Genomic DNA, 15,289 nt, shown 5'->3' on the forward strand with positions numbered 1-15,289 from the left:
ATGGCAATGAAGTAGGCTCATCTATTCCAACCGTTCTTCTTCTTCCATTTCTTTTCTCTTATTTTCTCTTTATTTTTATTTTTCATATTTTTTATTTTTTTAGTTTCCCTTCTACCAGCTTCCCTTCTGGAGAATGACAGCAGGGTGGTTATCCAAGGAGCAGGAGAATCAAAGTTTCGGGCATAAGCCCTTCTTCAGGAATCTGACATCAGTAGATTCTCCTGCTCCTTGGATGCTACCTGACCTGCTGCGCTTTTCCAGCAACACATTTTTCAGCTCTGACCTCCAGCATCTGCAGTCCTCACTTTCTCCGAGCAGGGTGGTTATATCAGGCTCATTGAATTTGGTGGTTGGCTAGATGTCCAGTGCAAGGCAGTGGCTGAGGGCCTGACCTGACTCTTAGTGAATTCCTAATGCCTGGCGTGCAGACCGAAGGCAAGACGAAGGATTGATGCGTGGACCAAAGGTGAGACCAAGTCCCAGCCCGCAGACTGAACGTGAAACTGAGGCCCTGAGCGGACAGCGCCTGGACGTTGGCTTTGGTGGTCTGGTGTGTGACAGCAGCTGAAGGCCTATGTTGGGACTTTGGCTGTTTGAGATCCCAGGAATTTGCCCAAATGTTTCCCTGACATCTGCGGTGGCAACAAGAACAGGGAGCCAGCACAGGGAAAGCATATCAAAATGTCGGAGATTGAGCCCTTGTGGGAAGTATGGTCCCAGCATGGATATGCAATTAAGAAAGACTATAATGTATAACTTTTAACTGTTTTTTTGCGCTATACTAAGAGTGACTGTAATGTTTAACTTGTTTCTTAGTTTCTTTTTTACTACCTTGCTCTTAATTGTTTATACCTAGGTACAAACAATGGTCCCGTGTGCAACAACACTGAAAGCATTTTGCTGTATTCCTGTATGGTTGTACTTGAGTACACATACAATAAAGTCTAAATATAAATCTGAATCTAAATCTAAATTTTGAAAGAAATCTGACACTTACTTCTCAACCAACCTCTGATCAGTTTGTATGTTCTTTTGCAGCTTTATAGCTTCCATTGTTTACTACTTCTACAAAACTTACTAGCTTATCTTGTTTTCCCACATCTGTCTCCCCAGTGCTTTTTCTAAAAGATCAATACTGCAATTTCACGTGGCCTACTTTATTACAGTGAAAACACCAAGCTTTATGACTTCTCTTTTCCCCCTCATGGGTTTCCTTTTCACGCTGTGGTAAACTATCTGTACTATCTTCAATGAAATCTCCTTTTCCCTTACCAGCTGATGACTTCACTTTTCCCCAATTTCTACTGAACACTGATTAAAATTGATGTCGGAAGCCAAACTTTGATTTATGAACCAACTCATAATCATCGGCAACTTCAGCTGCTAATCTTGCAGGTTTAACTCTTCTGCTCTTCCACATGATTTCTCACTATTTCAAAAAATGCCTTTTTGAAATCCTCCAAAATAATTGTCTCTCTGAAAATGTCATTTGTCTGATTTCTTTTCAATGCTCTTTTCCACTGTTGCGAAGTCGGGTAGAATAATTGTAGATTGGGAGGCCGCAAGTTCGAATTTGGTATTTGTAAAATTGTAAATTGCTAGGGGTGAGAGCATTGCATAGTTCTATTAAAAGATGGTACTTTTTTGGTGCTTAGAGATTTACACTTCGGAGGCTTGGTGTGGACTTGTTGGGCTGAAGGGCCTGTTTCCATACTTTAGGGAATCTAATCTAAAATCTAAATCTAATCTAAAATGGATGTCTATGCACAACAGCTTGAAAGTTTGCAGGTACACAGGGAGACCAAACTGAAACATTTGTATCAAAAGACTGTACAGTTGGCAGGCCAAGCAGCATTTTTTACCAAGACAACAGGCTTTTGAATATAGCCAATCAATTTGAACCGGGCACTTTTATACCAAAAACCTATTAAATTTAAAACTGATGCTTTTGACAACATAGGGCCAATCTTAATGTAAGAAATATAGTTATGTCATCAAGGGTATAAAAGAAGGGAGCTGTTGGACAAAGACTTCAGAGCCAGCAGCCATCTGCCAGAGCAAACAGCCCTCACCTCTCAAAAGAGAATCATTGGCTTTCACAGTCTCCTCTATGTCTTAGAGAAAGCACCGTCTAAGTAACAATGGTACCAATGGCACAACTAGTTAATATTCCTGACAGAAGAATCGACAGAGAAGACAGAGAACACTCTGGAAGACATGTAACCTGGCTGTAATTTCAAGAAATTAAATTCTATGTTTTTTATATGAGTGAGACTTTTATTTATTGGAACAGCATACCATTGGAATCTGTCCTTATTTGGGAATTGTCAGAATTTAGAAGGGATTTATTTGGTTTGTTAATAACTTACTTAGTTTGTTCACTGTTCGAGTTGGATAAATAAATTACTAGTTGATTTTAAAGTGAGTGTCAGGGGTTTATTTTAGTTAACTACTAGAAGTTGTTGAAAAGCAGGTTACACCACTTTTCACATTCATTTTACAGATTATTGGGAGAAGTGCTTCTCTTTGGGTGTTTCGGTTTTAGTGCTCAGAGGGAGGACAACCTCCTGTTTATAACATCACCTATCAAAGTCATTTTGATTGATCCTTTCAAACTCTAGATACATTTGACAGGTTCCCTCTTTAGATTCCTAAAACATTGTCTGTAGGCTTCCGGTACTAGCTCACATGCATTCATGATGGCACTTTTCACCTCATCGTATTCACTAGATACCTCCTCTGATAGTGATACAAATACCTTACTAGCTCTACCTACCAACTTTGCTTGGATAAACAATACCCACATAGTTACCAGCCATTTCATTTATTTAGCCATTTTCTCAAATTATATGAAAAAGACTTCTATATCCTTCTTGACAAACATAAGCAATGCTTGGACAGTATTTAAACAGATGCATACCATGCATTTAGCTTTGATGGGATTGCTCTCCATTACTGTCCTCATCACTACTCCTACCTTTCATGTCTACCCTCTGTCATTTTAAGTCGACTTTGAATTTTCATTTCCAACCTCTAAAGTTCAAAAACTCTCTCTTTCACCCTTTCTTCTGCTGAGGGCCATCATTTCCTTTTCTTTTTTCTTTGCTTTTAATCGTAATTCAAACTGTTTCAATTACAGTGTATTTTCTCTTTCTTTTTATTCTATCAAGTCTATTCTTTCTTTTTCTTTTTCCCTTGCCATTGCTTCGAATTCAAGCTCCTTCTTGTGCAATTGAAGTTTAGCAATTTCCAATGATTCTGATTGCATTCCTGACAATTGTAAATCTAGAGGTATTGCTGCAATTATTTCCCCTTTCCTCACAGACACATACAACTCAAACTTCAACTTGTTTGCTAATAATGAAAGCTTTGCCTTGCTCACTTTCTGTAAAACTGCTGAAGTGACTTCTTCCACCCCCAGGAAACTCTTAGTAACTGAAAGAGCCATTATTACAGAGGGCACATCTTATTTAAACCAACCAAATTGGCTTAACTGTAACTCTATTGAAATACTTAACAAAATAATAAACTACTCATTAACTGTTCCAATGCACTAACATTCCATAAGCATGTCCTAGGCAAAGGCAAATTCAGTAAAATAGATTGTTTCACATGCAATTCTAGCAGCAGGAAGAGAACCCCAACTTTTAGCTGTAACAAAGAGAGAAAAAAGAGATTTCACATCCAATTTCAAGACCTCAGCAACTGCTAAACTAAAAAATATTGGTTCTGTAACAGCTTGACCCCACCCATCCAGGTTGTTTCTATTGTTCCAACATAAAAAAAATTTCAAGGCCTTACAAACTGTTTATTTTATTGGCTTTGAATAGACCGCTTGGATCTTGTCTCCATCTCTCCTCATGAAAACAAACCAGGATAAAATGCACCTCTTCAAGCCACAGTATTGTCATTTTTCTATCAAGAATAATGAATGTATTGAATTATCGGCTCAGTTGAGACAGACACCATGAAATCACTTAACTGATCCATTAAAATATTTATAGTGTACTATGATAAATCTATACAGTTTCCATTATAAATATGAACATTGGAATTTATAACAGAAGATACATGAATACAAAAATGGAACATATGATTTTAAAACAAGGTCTGCCTTACATCTGCGTGCCCTGGTTCATTTGTTTCCTGGCTCCTAATCTCTCTATAAATTACTCTTTGTCCTGTATCTCATGTGTATTTCCACAAGAAATTAATTGGTTTTTAGGAAATTTTCTTTTTGATATTAACTACTTATTTGATATTACCCTACTTTTATTTTTCTGTAAATTTATAAATCTTGTAGCTTAGGAACTCTTATCCCTGATTTCCATATATTAAAAACATAAAAGGATATGGGGATAGTGCAGGAAAATTGTGCTGTGGTTAAAAGAAAACTGATCTAATTGATTAGCAATGTAGACTCAATAGGCTGAAATTACTATTCCAGCTCTAATTTCTTATGTTATGACACCACATACCTTGGATTGTGAAAATTAATGAAGGAATGCATTGAATAAACATCTATATTTTTGAAACATCTTTATTCTTTCATGGAATATGGGCATCACCAGCAGGGTGTTGTCCATACCTAATTCCTCTTTAATGAAATGACTTGCTAGGCCACTTCAGAGTCAACCATATTACTGTGGAGCTGGAGTCACATCTTGGCCAGTGCAGATTTCTTTCCCTAAGGACATTAGTGATCATTAAAGAGGTGTTTGCAATAACCAACGCTAAGTTTATGATCATCATCACTGAGATTAGCTTTACATTCCAGATTTATTAATTGAATTTAAATTCCACTAGCTGCAATGGTGGGATTTGAAGCCATGTTCTCAATGCATTAATCTAGTAAACTGGATTACTCATGCAGTCACTTTACCACTGTACTTGTATCTAACCTGGTGCTCCACTGTCACTTGAACCAAACCCTCTTTCTTCCCTTCGCCCTCTTGCCAGTTATCCTTGACTCTCCCAGTCTAACCATTGACCTTCCCTCAATCACACCCCAAGCATGTTTATGCTGCCTTTGGTCAAATATGTCCTACTCTTTGGATCCAACTCCCCTCCCCCCCATACTCCATGATACTGCTTAGGATCTGTACAACCTAACCATTTTCCCTTGAACAGTCATGCTATGATTTTCCCAGATAAAAGCCACCAAGTTCACCCTTGGTCTAACAAAACTCCCATAAAAGATAAGCAGTTTATTGGCTTTGAGTAGACCGCTTGGATCCATCAAGAAGTTGCTTCACCTGCTGCACACCTCTTTTATGTTTCTTATTTATTGCTGGCTTAAACCCAACTTTCTTCATGCTATCAGGAAAACACCATTTTTGTTCTTCATAGAAACGTGCCACCGCTTATTTTGTTTTCCATTTCCAGGCTTTGCTCTGGATTACATGCATTGTTTCCTCTGCTGGGAAAGTCCAGAACAAGAGGTCCAAATCTTAAAATTGAGATTAGGGTGCATGGAAAAACATGGAGTAAAGTAAACAAATTAAATGAATTTCAGGCATTAATTGAACTTGAAGGATCTGTGTATCTTGGTACCCATTGCAAATACCTCACAACAACTTGGAACAAGATACACAAAGTTTTAGAGGCTACAGGAAATGGAGGAATGATAGAAAATGGAGGAATAGCCTTAATAATTAAGCATTAAGTCATTTCAAAATAGAAGGTATGTTGAGAAATAAGCAATGGAGACTTATTAGATAACATTAAGAAAAAGAAAATAATTTAAGACTGTTGTGAGAGTTGCATATAGGTCCTCTGGTAGTAGCTTAAATGGCAGCTGTATAAAAGCTGTGATTCGACAAGCATGTAGCGGTTTTTTTGGAGCTTTAACTTTCTTGTGATGCGGGATACAAAGATCAGTGCATACTGGAAAGGTAATGTATTTCTTTCCTGTCTCATGGATGTTTTCTGCAATAACAGGTTGGATTTTATGAAGGATACCCAGAGTAGAAGTCGGGGCTGAGTGCAGTCTTGTTTTTCCAGCATGTCAGCAGCCATTTAACAGCTGTGGAAATGTTAATTAGCTTGAGGCAGGCTTTCTTCCTCCAGTCCTGACACTATCTGTGGCCTCTCCTTGTCCAATTGCATCAATCCTTTGTGCAGGTCCTCCTTCATTGTTGTCAGCACAGGCACATTTAGTGTTCCACCACCACTGCTTGCCCACTTGTGGGTGTTGTGAGCTCTCTTTCTTGTGAAGACAATGGGACAAATATGAGCTCCATTTCTAGATGGATCAACTCTCCTACTCCTCTCCATTGTATTCTATCACACCATCAAGTTCAACGCCTTAGAGCCTGGTTGGATCTTGAGGCTCCCTGAGGTGCTTTTCACCCTGGCTCCTGGCTCCTGGCTATCCCACCTTTCACTCACAGCATATTAAACTTCCCTGTAAGTGTGCACCTGCATCAAGAATTAGGATCTTCATTTACCCTTTCAGTACTGGCATGGCTGTTCATCGTTTTCTGGTACTATACCGTGCTCTGCAGATGATCCCAACTACTGACCTCCTTTAATACTTCCATCCAGGTTTGCTTGGTCAAGCTGAGGTATATCATTTTCCAATCTCAATGGAAGATAACCTTCCCTTGTTTGGCTATCGCCAAGAGGAGGCTATGCAGAGTATCTTCATGAAATTGTAGACATCCATATTTATACATTTATCATTGTTCCAGATATGCAGTTATTTTGCCTTTTTTCAGTCAGCACTGGTGTGTGAATATCTGAATGCACAGTCAACAATCGTGGTGAGTGCCTCAGGAAAAACAGGGTTAGCAAGAATGGTGGTAGATCCTCTGTCTGCAGAGATAGTTAACAACAGCCACAGGGCATGATGCATTATAGAACATAGAACATAGAACATAGAAGAATACAGCGCAGTACAGGCCCTTTGGCCCTCGATGTTGCGCCGATCCAAGCCCACCTAACCTATACTAACCCACTATCCTCCATATACCTATCCAATGCCCGCTTGAATGCCCATAAAGAGGGAGAGTCCACCACTGCTACTGGCAGGGCATTCCATGAACTTACGACTCGCTGAGTGAAGAACCTACCCCTCACTTCAGTCCTATATCTACCCCCCCTTAATTTAAAGCTATGCCCCCTTGTAATACCCGACTCCATACGCGGGAAAAGGTTCACACTGTCAACCCTATCTAACCCCCTAATCATCTTGTACACCTCAATCAAGTCACCCCTAAACCTTCTTTTCTCTAATGAAAACAGCCCCAAGTGTCTCAGTCTTTCCTCATACGATCTTCCTTCCATACCAGGCAACATCCTGGTAAACCTCCTCTGCACCCGTTCCAGTGCCTCCACATCCTTCCTATAGTATGGCGACCAAAACTGCACACAATATTCCAGATGCGGCCGCACCAGATACAACTGCATCATGACCTCAGGACTCCGGAACTCAATTCCTCTACCAATAAAAGCCAGTACGCCATATGCCTTCCTCACCGCACTATTTACCTGGGTGGCAACTTTCAGAGATCTGTGTACATGGACACCAAGATCCCTCTGCTCATCCACACTACCAAGTATCCGACCATTAGCCCAGTACCCCATCTTTTTGTTATTCTTCCCAAAGTGAATCACCTCACACTTAGCTACATTGAATTCCATTTGCCACCTTTCTGCCCAGCTCTGCAGCTTCTCTATATCCTGCTGTAACCTGCCACATCCTTCCTCACTGTCAACAACTCCTCCGACTTTCGTATCATCCGCAAACTTGCTCACCCAACCTTCTAACCCCTCTTCCAGGTCATTTATAAAAATGACAAACAGCAATGGTCCCAAAACAGATCCTTGCGGAACACCGCTAGTAACTGCACTCCAAGATGAACCTTTACCATCAACTACTACCCTCTGTCTTCTTCCATCCAGCCAATTCCTAATCCAAACCTCCAACTCACCCTCAATGCCATACCTCCGTATTTTTTGAAGTAGCCTACCATGGGGAACCTTATCAAACGCCTTACTAAAATCCATATATACCACATCTACCGCTTTCCCCTCATCAACCTCCTTCGTCATCTTTTCAAAGAATTCAATAAGGTTTGTGAGGCACGACCTGCCCTTCACAAAGCCATGCTGACTATCCTTGATCACATTATTCCTATCCAGATGTGCATAAATCCTATCCCTTACAATTCTCTCTAAGACTTTGCCCACAACAGAAGTGAGACTCACCGGCCTATAGTTACTAGTCACCGGCCTATAGTTACTAGTCACTATGCATGCAATCTCTCTATAGCCCTGTCCGGCTGCAGACGCTTTAAAAAAGAAAGCTGTTCCTGGTGAGTTCCTGTCAATATATGTGAAGCTGGAAGAGCACAACAGATCAGACAGCATCCGAGGAGCAGGAAAGGCAACGTTTCAGGCAGAAACCCTTCATCAGGACTTGGGAGGGGACCCCAGAAGTAAATAGAGGGTGGAAAGGTGAGATTGGGGGAAGGTAGGTGGAGTGGTGATAGGTGGATGCAGGTAGAGGGTATTGTGATTGGTCAGTGGGAATGATTGGAGTGGATAGGTGAGAAGGAAGGTGGACAGGTTAAAACCGGTCAGGGAGGCGAGGTGGAGGGATGGGGCTAGACATGGGATAAGGCTGGGGGTGGAGGGACTTTGAGGCTGGTGAAGTGAATATTGAGTTAATTGGGCTGTAAGCTTCCCAGGCAAAATACAAGGTGTTGTTCCTCCAGTTTCTGTTTGGCCTCACTCTGACAATGGACAAGGCCAAGGATGGACATATCGCTGGGGGAGTGGGAGGAGGGAATCAAAGTGGATGGCAACCAGAAGGTCAGGTTGGTTAGTGCATGCAGAACACAGATACACTGCAAGCCAGTCCCCAAGTCTGTGTTTGATCTCCCCAATATAGAGGAGACCACATCGAGAGCAACAGATGCAGTAAATGAGGTTAGATGCCTGTGAATCTCTGTCTGATCTGGAAGGATTGTTTAGGGCCTTGGATGGAGGTGAGATGGGAGGTGTAGGGGCAGACATTGTACCTCTTGCGGTTGCAGGGAAAGGTACCGGATGTGATGGAGAAGTTGGTGGGGAGTGTAGAGTTGACGATGGATTCACAGAGTGAGCAGTTCCTGTGGAAAGCAGACAGAGATGGGGAAGGAAATATCTTTTTGGTGGTGGGGTCTGATTGTGGGTGGTGGAAATGTTGGAGAATGATGCATTGGATTCAGTAGTCTGTGGGGTGGTATGTGAGGACTAAGGGGACTCTATCTTTATTGCTTTTGTGGGGAGGAGATTTGAGGGCAGAAGTGCAGGAGATGGACAAGATGGATGAGGGCAACCTTAATTACTGAGGAGGGGAAACTACGGTCCCTAAAGTAGGAGGATATCTGGGATATCCTGGAGTGGAATGCCTCATCCTGGAAGCAGATGCACTGATTCTTGCGGCACATCACTGGTCTCAGGCCTCCAGTCGGAAAAATAACCTTCTAGCACCACTCTCTATCTCTTATCTTCTAACCAATTTTGTACCCAATTGGCTAGCTCCTCCAGGATTCCATGTGATCTAAGCATGCTAACCAGTCTGCTATGCAGAACCTTGTCAAATGCCTTACTGAAGTCCATATAGACAACGTATACTGCTCTGCCTGCATCAATCCTCTTTGTTACCTCTTCAAAAAATTCAATCAAGTCAGTGAGATAGGATTATCCATGCATAAAGCCATGCTGACTATCTCTAATCAGTCTTTGCCTTTGCAAAATGCATGTAAATACTATCTCTCAGAATCCCCTCCAAACATTTACTCACTGCTGACGTCAGGCTCACCAGTTTATAGTTCTCTGGCTTTTCCCGACCACCTTTCTTCAGCAATAGCACCATATTAGCCACCCTCCAGTCTTCTGGCACCTCAGTCGTGGCTGTCAATGATACAACTATCTCAGCAAGGGCCTCAGCAGTCTCGTACCTAGCTTTCCACAAAATTCTGGGATACTCCTGATCAGGTCTTGGGGATTTATCCACATTTATGCATTGTAAGATCTCCAGTATCCTTCTCTTTTGTAATATGAACATTTTTCAAAATATGAAGTTGATGTGCTCGAAATTGTTGAAAACATTAAGATTGATAAGTCTCCAGGGCCAGACCAGATTTATCCTAGACTGCTCTGGGAAGCGAGAAAGGAGGTTGCTAAGACGCTGGCGAGGATATTTGCCTCCTCACTCTCCACAGGAGTCATACCCCCAGAGGATTGGAAGGAGGTGAATGTTGTTCCTCTTTTCAAGAAGGGTAATAGGGAAATCCCTGGCAATTACAGACCAGTCAGTCTTACGTCTGTGGTCAGCAAAGGTTTGGAAAGAATTCTGATGAATAGGATCTATGACTATTTGGCAAAGCACAGTGTAATTAAAGGCAGTCAGCATGGCTATGTGAGGGGCAGACCATGCTTCACAAATCTTATTGAGTTCTTTGAGGAACTGTCAAGACAGGTCGACAAAGGTCGAGCAGTAGATGTGGTGTATATGGACTTCTTTGAGGAGAAATTGAGGTCTGCAGATGCTGGAGATCAGAGCTGAAAATGTGTTGCTGGAAAAGCGCAGCAGGTCAGGCAGCATCTAGGGAACAGGAGAATCGACGTTTCGGGCATAAGCCCTTCTTCAGGATTCCTGAAGAAGGGCTTATGCCCGAAACGTCGATTCTCCTGTTTCTTAAATGCTGCCTGACCTGCTGCGCTTTTCCAGCAACACATTTTCAGCTGTATATGGACTTCAGCAAGGAATTTGATAGGGTTCTTCATGGTAGGCTCATTCATAAAGTCAGGAAGTTTGGGATACAGGGAGATTTGGCTATCTGGATTCAGAATTGGCTGGCTGACAGAAGGCAGGGAGTGGTTGGAGATGGAAAGTATTCTGCCTGGAGGTCAGTGTTGAGTGGCGTCCCGAAGGGCTCTGTTCTTGGGCCTCTGCTCTTTGTAGTTTTTATAAATGACTTGAATGAGGAGGTTGAGGGGTTGGTTAGTAAATTTGCAGATGACACAAAGGTAGGAGGTGCCGTTAATAGTATAGAGGGCTACTGCAGGCTGCAGCACAACATAGCCAGGATGCAGAGCTGGGCTGAGAAATGGCAGATGGAGTTCAACCTGGATAAATGCGAAGTGATACATTTTGGAAGGTCGAACTCGAATGCTGAATATAGGATTAAAGACAGGATTCTTGACAGTGTGGAGGAACAGAGTGTGCAAGTTCATAAATCCCTCAAAGCTGCCACCCAAATGGATAAGGTTGTTCAGAAAGCATATGGTGTTTTGGCTTTCATTAACAGGGGGATCACGTTTAAGAGCCGCGAGGTTTTGCTACAGCTCTACAAATCCTTGGTAAGACCACACTTGCAATATTGTGTCCAGTTCTGGTCTCCCGACTATAGGAAAGATACAGAGGCTTTGGAGAGGGTGCAAAGAAGGTTTACCAGGATGCTGCCTGGACTGGAGGGCTTGCCTTATGAAAAAAGGTTGAATAAACTCGGACTTTTCTCTCTGGAGAGAAGGAGGAAGAGAGGAGACCTGATCGAGGTATACAAAATAATGAGAGGAATAGATAGAGTCCATAGCCAGAGATTGACTGGTACGAGAAGTCATAGTTTGAAGATATTAGAAGGAAGGTATAAAGGAGACATCAGAGGTAGGTTCTTTACGCAGAGAGTTGTGAATGCATGGAATGCATTGCCAGCTGTGGTGGTGGAAGCAGAGTCACTGGGGACATTTAAGTTACTGCTGGACATGCACATGGATAGCAGTGAATTGAGGGGTGCGTATAAAGGGGTGCATTGAAAGAGTTACTATATTTTACATTAGGATTAAATCTCGGCACAATATCGTGGGCCAAAGGGCCTGCTCTGTGTTGCACTTTTCTATATTCCATCACTAGTTATTTCCCCAAGTTCCCCAGCTTCCAAGTCCACAGTTGGAATTACTTTGTTCATAGGGCTTCTGCAGCTCATTAGTTGTTTGATTATTTCTGACCATTCTTTACTGGATGTGCTCTGCTACTAAAGCTCAAATAAACGATCCCAGACCCTTCTGTAGAAAATACACACTTATGGAAAATGGATCTCTAGAGTAGGTTTTCTCAATCTGATATCCACAGCATCCTCGTTTCAATGTGTCCACCAAAAACATGGACAAATGCAAGATCAATTAGGGAATCTGAGCTATTGGGAAAAGGAAAAAAAGTGAAGCTGAGGATTATCAGATCATCCATGATTTCATTGAAAGAGAGCATTCTCAATGGACTGAATGGCCTACTTCCGCTCCTACATCTTATGATCTTGTACTTAGTACTATTATGCAATAAACCATATTGTTAACGAAGAACAGTGCCACTTCTGTAAGGACACTTTCTCTGATATAATTTCTACTACTGATCATTTGATAGGTCCTTGACAAAGTATAGACAAAGGGAATTGATGATAGTGAACTATCTCAAAATACTCTTAATTTAAATCACACATTGGCAGAGTTGGCAGCTACCAGAAGGTGTCAGTTGCAATAATCAGGGTTACACTACAAGTATAATTCTCTCCGTGGCCATGTTATCTTTGCCATTCTGATTTCTCCATAGTTCCATCCTGTGGGTATAATTTCACTCCTCCCACCCCAAATTGAATTAGTATCAGCTGTTCTACTGGGAATTGTGCCCACTATCATATTTTTAACTTACATTTTAAAAAACATCTCTCTTAAAGTACTTTAAAATTGGAAGGATAATTATATGATGAATCTTTGCTTAGTTCAACTGTTAAGAAAGAATCTTAGCCCAAGAAATGGGAAAGATTAGAGGATAGCAGTCAAGATGTAAGCATAAAAAAATTAATTATGAACATACTTGCTTGAATGTATGAGTAATTTCTAAACAGAAAATGTGCTTGTATTGTTACAGAAGATCAGTAGAGTTTTTAAATAATAGGCTGGTGGGAGATGGCGAAGGAAAACTGTGAACCCCTGCTTTCGTCTGAGAATTGTTAACAAAGCTAGTGTTTCAAAATGTTAAACAAGTCTTTTGAGCAATTTCAAAAATCTGAGTGGGTGCAACCTTTCACATTCATAAGTGATGATTTTATTTGCATTTCTTTTAATATTTGAAGACAAACGTTTTCCATTTAAAGCAAAATTTTGGTTCAACTCTTAGCTGTTGAATTTAAGAAGTATTTCATTTCAGCTGTGAAGTCATTCCATCAACAAAAGGGAAACATTTGAATATCCTAAAAAATATTATTGTAATTACTTTGATATAAAAATCAAATTTCAATCAGCTTTCGAAAGCCGAAAAAATGGTAAGTCTTTTCAAGACATCATCTCGTGAGCGATCTACATTCTGCATGAAGCTGGTCGTATGCTAAAAAAAAAACTGTACACGTGTAGACAGATGTGCATAAATCCAGATGCATGAATAGGAAACAAAAAAAAAGCCTCTCATCTGGCAGAGACAGACAAGGGAGGGAGGGGCATATTTTGCTGTAAGCAGCAGTGGTGTCAGGCTGGGCTGCAGGGGGAAATCTCTGGGACTGGCTGATGGGGCTCAAACTGGTACGAGGTTGGTGGATGATCACATGATAACAATCCAGTGGGCAGGAGCCTGGTTCAAACCCGCCATTTTCCTGGAACTCCTGATCCTTTTCGGCAGAGGAAGAAAGAGGATTTGAACCCTGGGTGGCGATAGCTGCCCAAGTGACCGCCGAGCCCGTAAATAAGGAAAAACTCAGAGCAGCCCGTCCCGACCGGGGCTTCTCCCTTCCCGGGTTTCCAGTTTACTTTTTGTTTTTGGTTGTGCGGTTTCTCTTTCCAACCTTTCTTTTTGGTCTGCCTGGCTGGGGTGGCTCCGTGAGAGGGATTTAAACCCCCTCTGTGCATGAATCTGCTGCTGGCGAGGAGGGAAGATGTCGGGACAGAGTATCACGGACCGTATTGCCGCGGCTCAGCACAGTGTCACCGGCTCGGCCGTCTCGAAGACCGTATGTAAAGCCACAACACACGAGATCATGGGCCCCAAGAAAAAGCACCTCGATTGTAAGCACTTCCTCACACAATCTCACAGAGGAAAACCAAAACGCGTCCCAACCCAGCCGCTGTTATTCCTGGTTCCTGTATTTAAATTTTAACCCCAACAGGATGAGATCGGAGTTAGCGTCGGGGGTCGTGTGTGTTATTAAGAGAAAGTATCTAGTTTTCAGGCGATACCAGGCCCCAGATAACGCCCTTGGCCTTGATTTTGTCCAGTAGACTCTGTGTATTGATTCATGCATTTTAATTATTTAGTTATTCCAGATTTTTAAAATGCAGTACATTTTGCTTGTAGGGACTTTGCGGTGGGAGGGGCAGGGGGTTAAATCTCAGCATTTACATTTTTGTGGTCGTCTTGTGATGTGGTCGCTGTGGTTACACATCTGAAAGCTACTATTGCAGACAGAAATTACAACTCACCTCATGTTGATGTTATAGTGAATCAGCATTTTTCTGTTTATTATTGCAATGATTTTTAAACAAGTGGCATATTTGTCAATTTTCTGATGATTGATACAACAGAGCAGATTTGTTTGCTTTTAAAGTGCCTGAGAACTTGTTAGTTTTTCACAAACTGAAGCATTGTGTAAGTGTCCCATTATTGGAAATATCTTGCTGTTTCTGAAAATCTGCCTCATGATATCGTATTTGCTTTTCTGAAAGATACAACATTTGGCATGTGTTGCCTGAATCCAGTACAGAACTAATATTCTCCTTCATTTCCTTCAACATAATTTTTATTGCTAGTTCTGATGAGCAGTAAGAACACTTTTTAGTTATATTTCCTGAAATATGTTGAACAAATCTGAAAAAATTCTATTCCAATTCATTGGAAGTATTTAAAAAAAAATTATAAACTCAGCCTGGGAATTCAACCCAAGATGCTGCAATAAAACTGAGAACTAAACAACATTTTAAATTTTTAAAAACTTCGTCTTCTAGCTTCTAGCGATGGGCCCTTTGGGGACAGAAGTGACTAACAACTACGTTACCACTAGGGTTTCTATATCTAGTTTATTTTAGAAAATCTGTGCTGTCCAGTAATTTTGAATGAATTTTTCCTTTTTAGTGTGATCAGAATGTTGCTTACTTGCTGGCTACAGTGGTCCAAGATTTTTTGAAAATTAAAATGTGCAAAATTTGATATCATGAGAGAAAATCAATTTAACAGCTTTTAGTCTTTTTTTTAAAAGACAGGTGACAGTTTTTGACAGCTGTTACAAATTAAATTCAGGTGCTGGGGACTTGTTTG

The 15,289-nt window shown here is 41.2% G+C and overlaps 1 protein-coding gene across 22 annotated transcripts in view; it reads left to right on the forward strand.

Moving 5' to 3' along the window:
* The first annotated feature begins 13,589 nt into the window (after positions 1-13,589).
* Positions 13,590-15,289, forward strand: part of LOC122550608 (phosphatidylinositol-binding clathrin assembly protein) — a 161,692-nt gene continuing 159,992 nt past the window's right edge. For 5 of the 22 annotated variants that reach the window (XM_043691589.2, XM_043691586.2, XM_043691582.2 and 2 more), the window contains exon 1: positions 13,591-14,043. In XM_043691589.2, coding sequence (XP_043547524.1) covers positions 13,914-14,043 — 130 coding nt within the window. In that variant the 5' untranslated portion in view covers positions 13,591-13,913. Of the gene's footprint in view, positions 14,044-15,289 lie in introns of all 22 variants that reach the window. The other 17 variants (XM_043691590.2, XM_043691583.2, XM_087988045.1 and 14 more) reach the window with 8 other exon arrangements.

This window comes from Chiloscyllium plagiosum, unplaced genomic scaffold (genome assembly GCF_037043375.1).
Source record: "Chiloscyllium plagiosum isolate Xiang-an unplaced genomic scaffold, Cpla_swu_hap1 HiC_scaffold_6, whole genome shotgun sequence".
NCBI lineage: Eukaryota > Metazoa > Chordata > Chondrichthyes > Orectolobiformes > Hemiscylliidae > Chiloscyllium > Chiloscyllium plagiosum.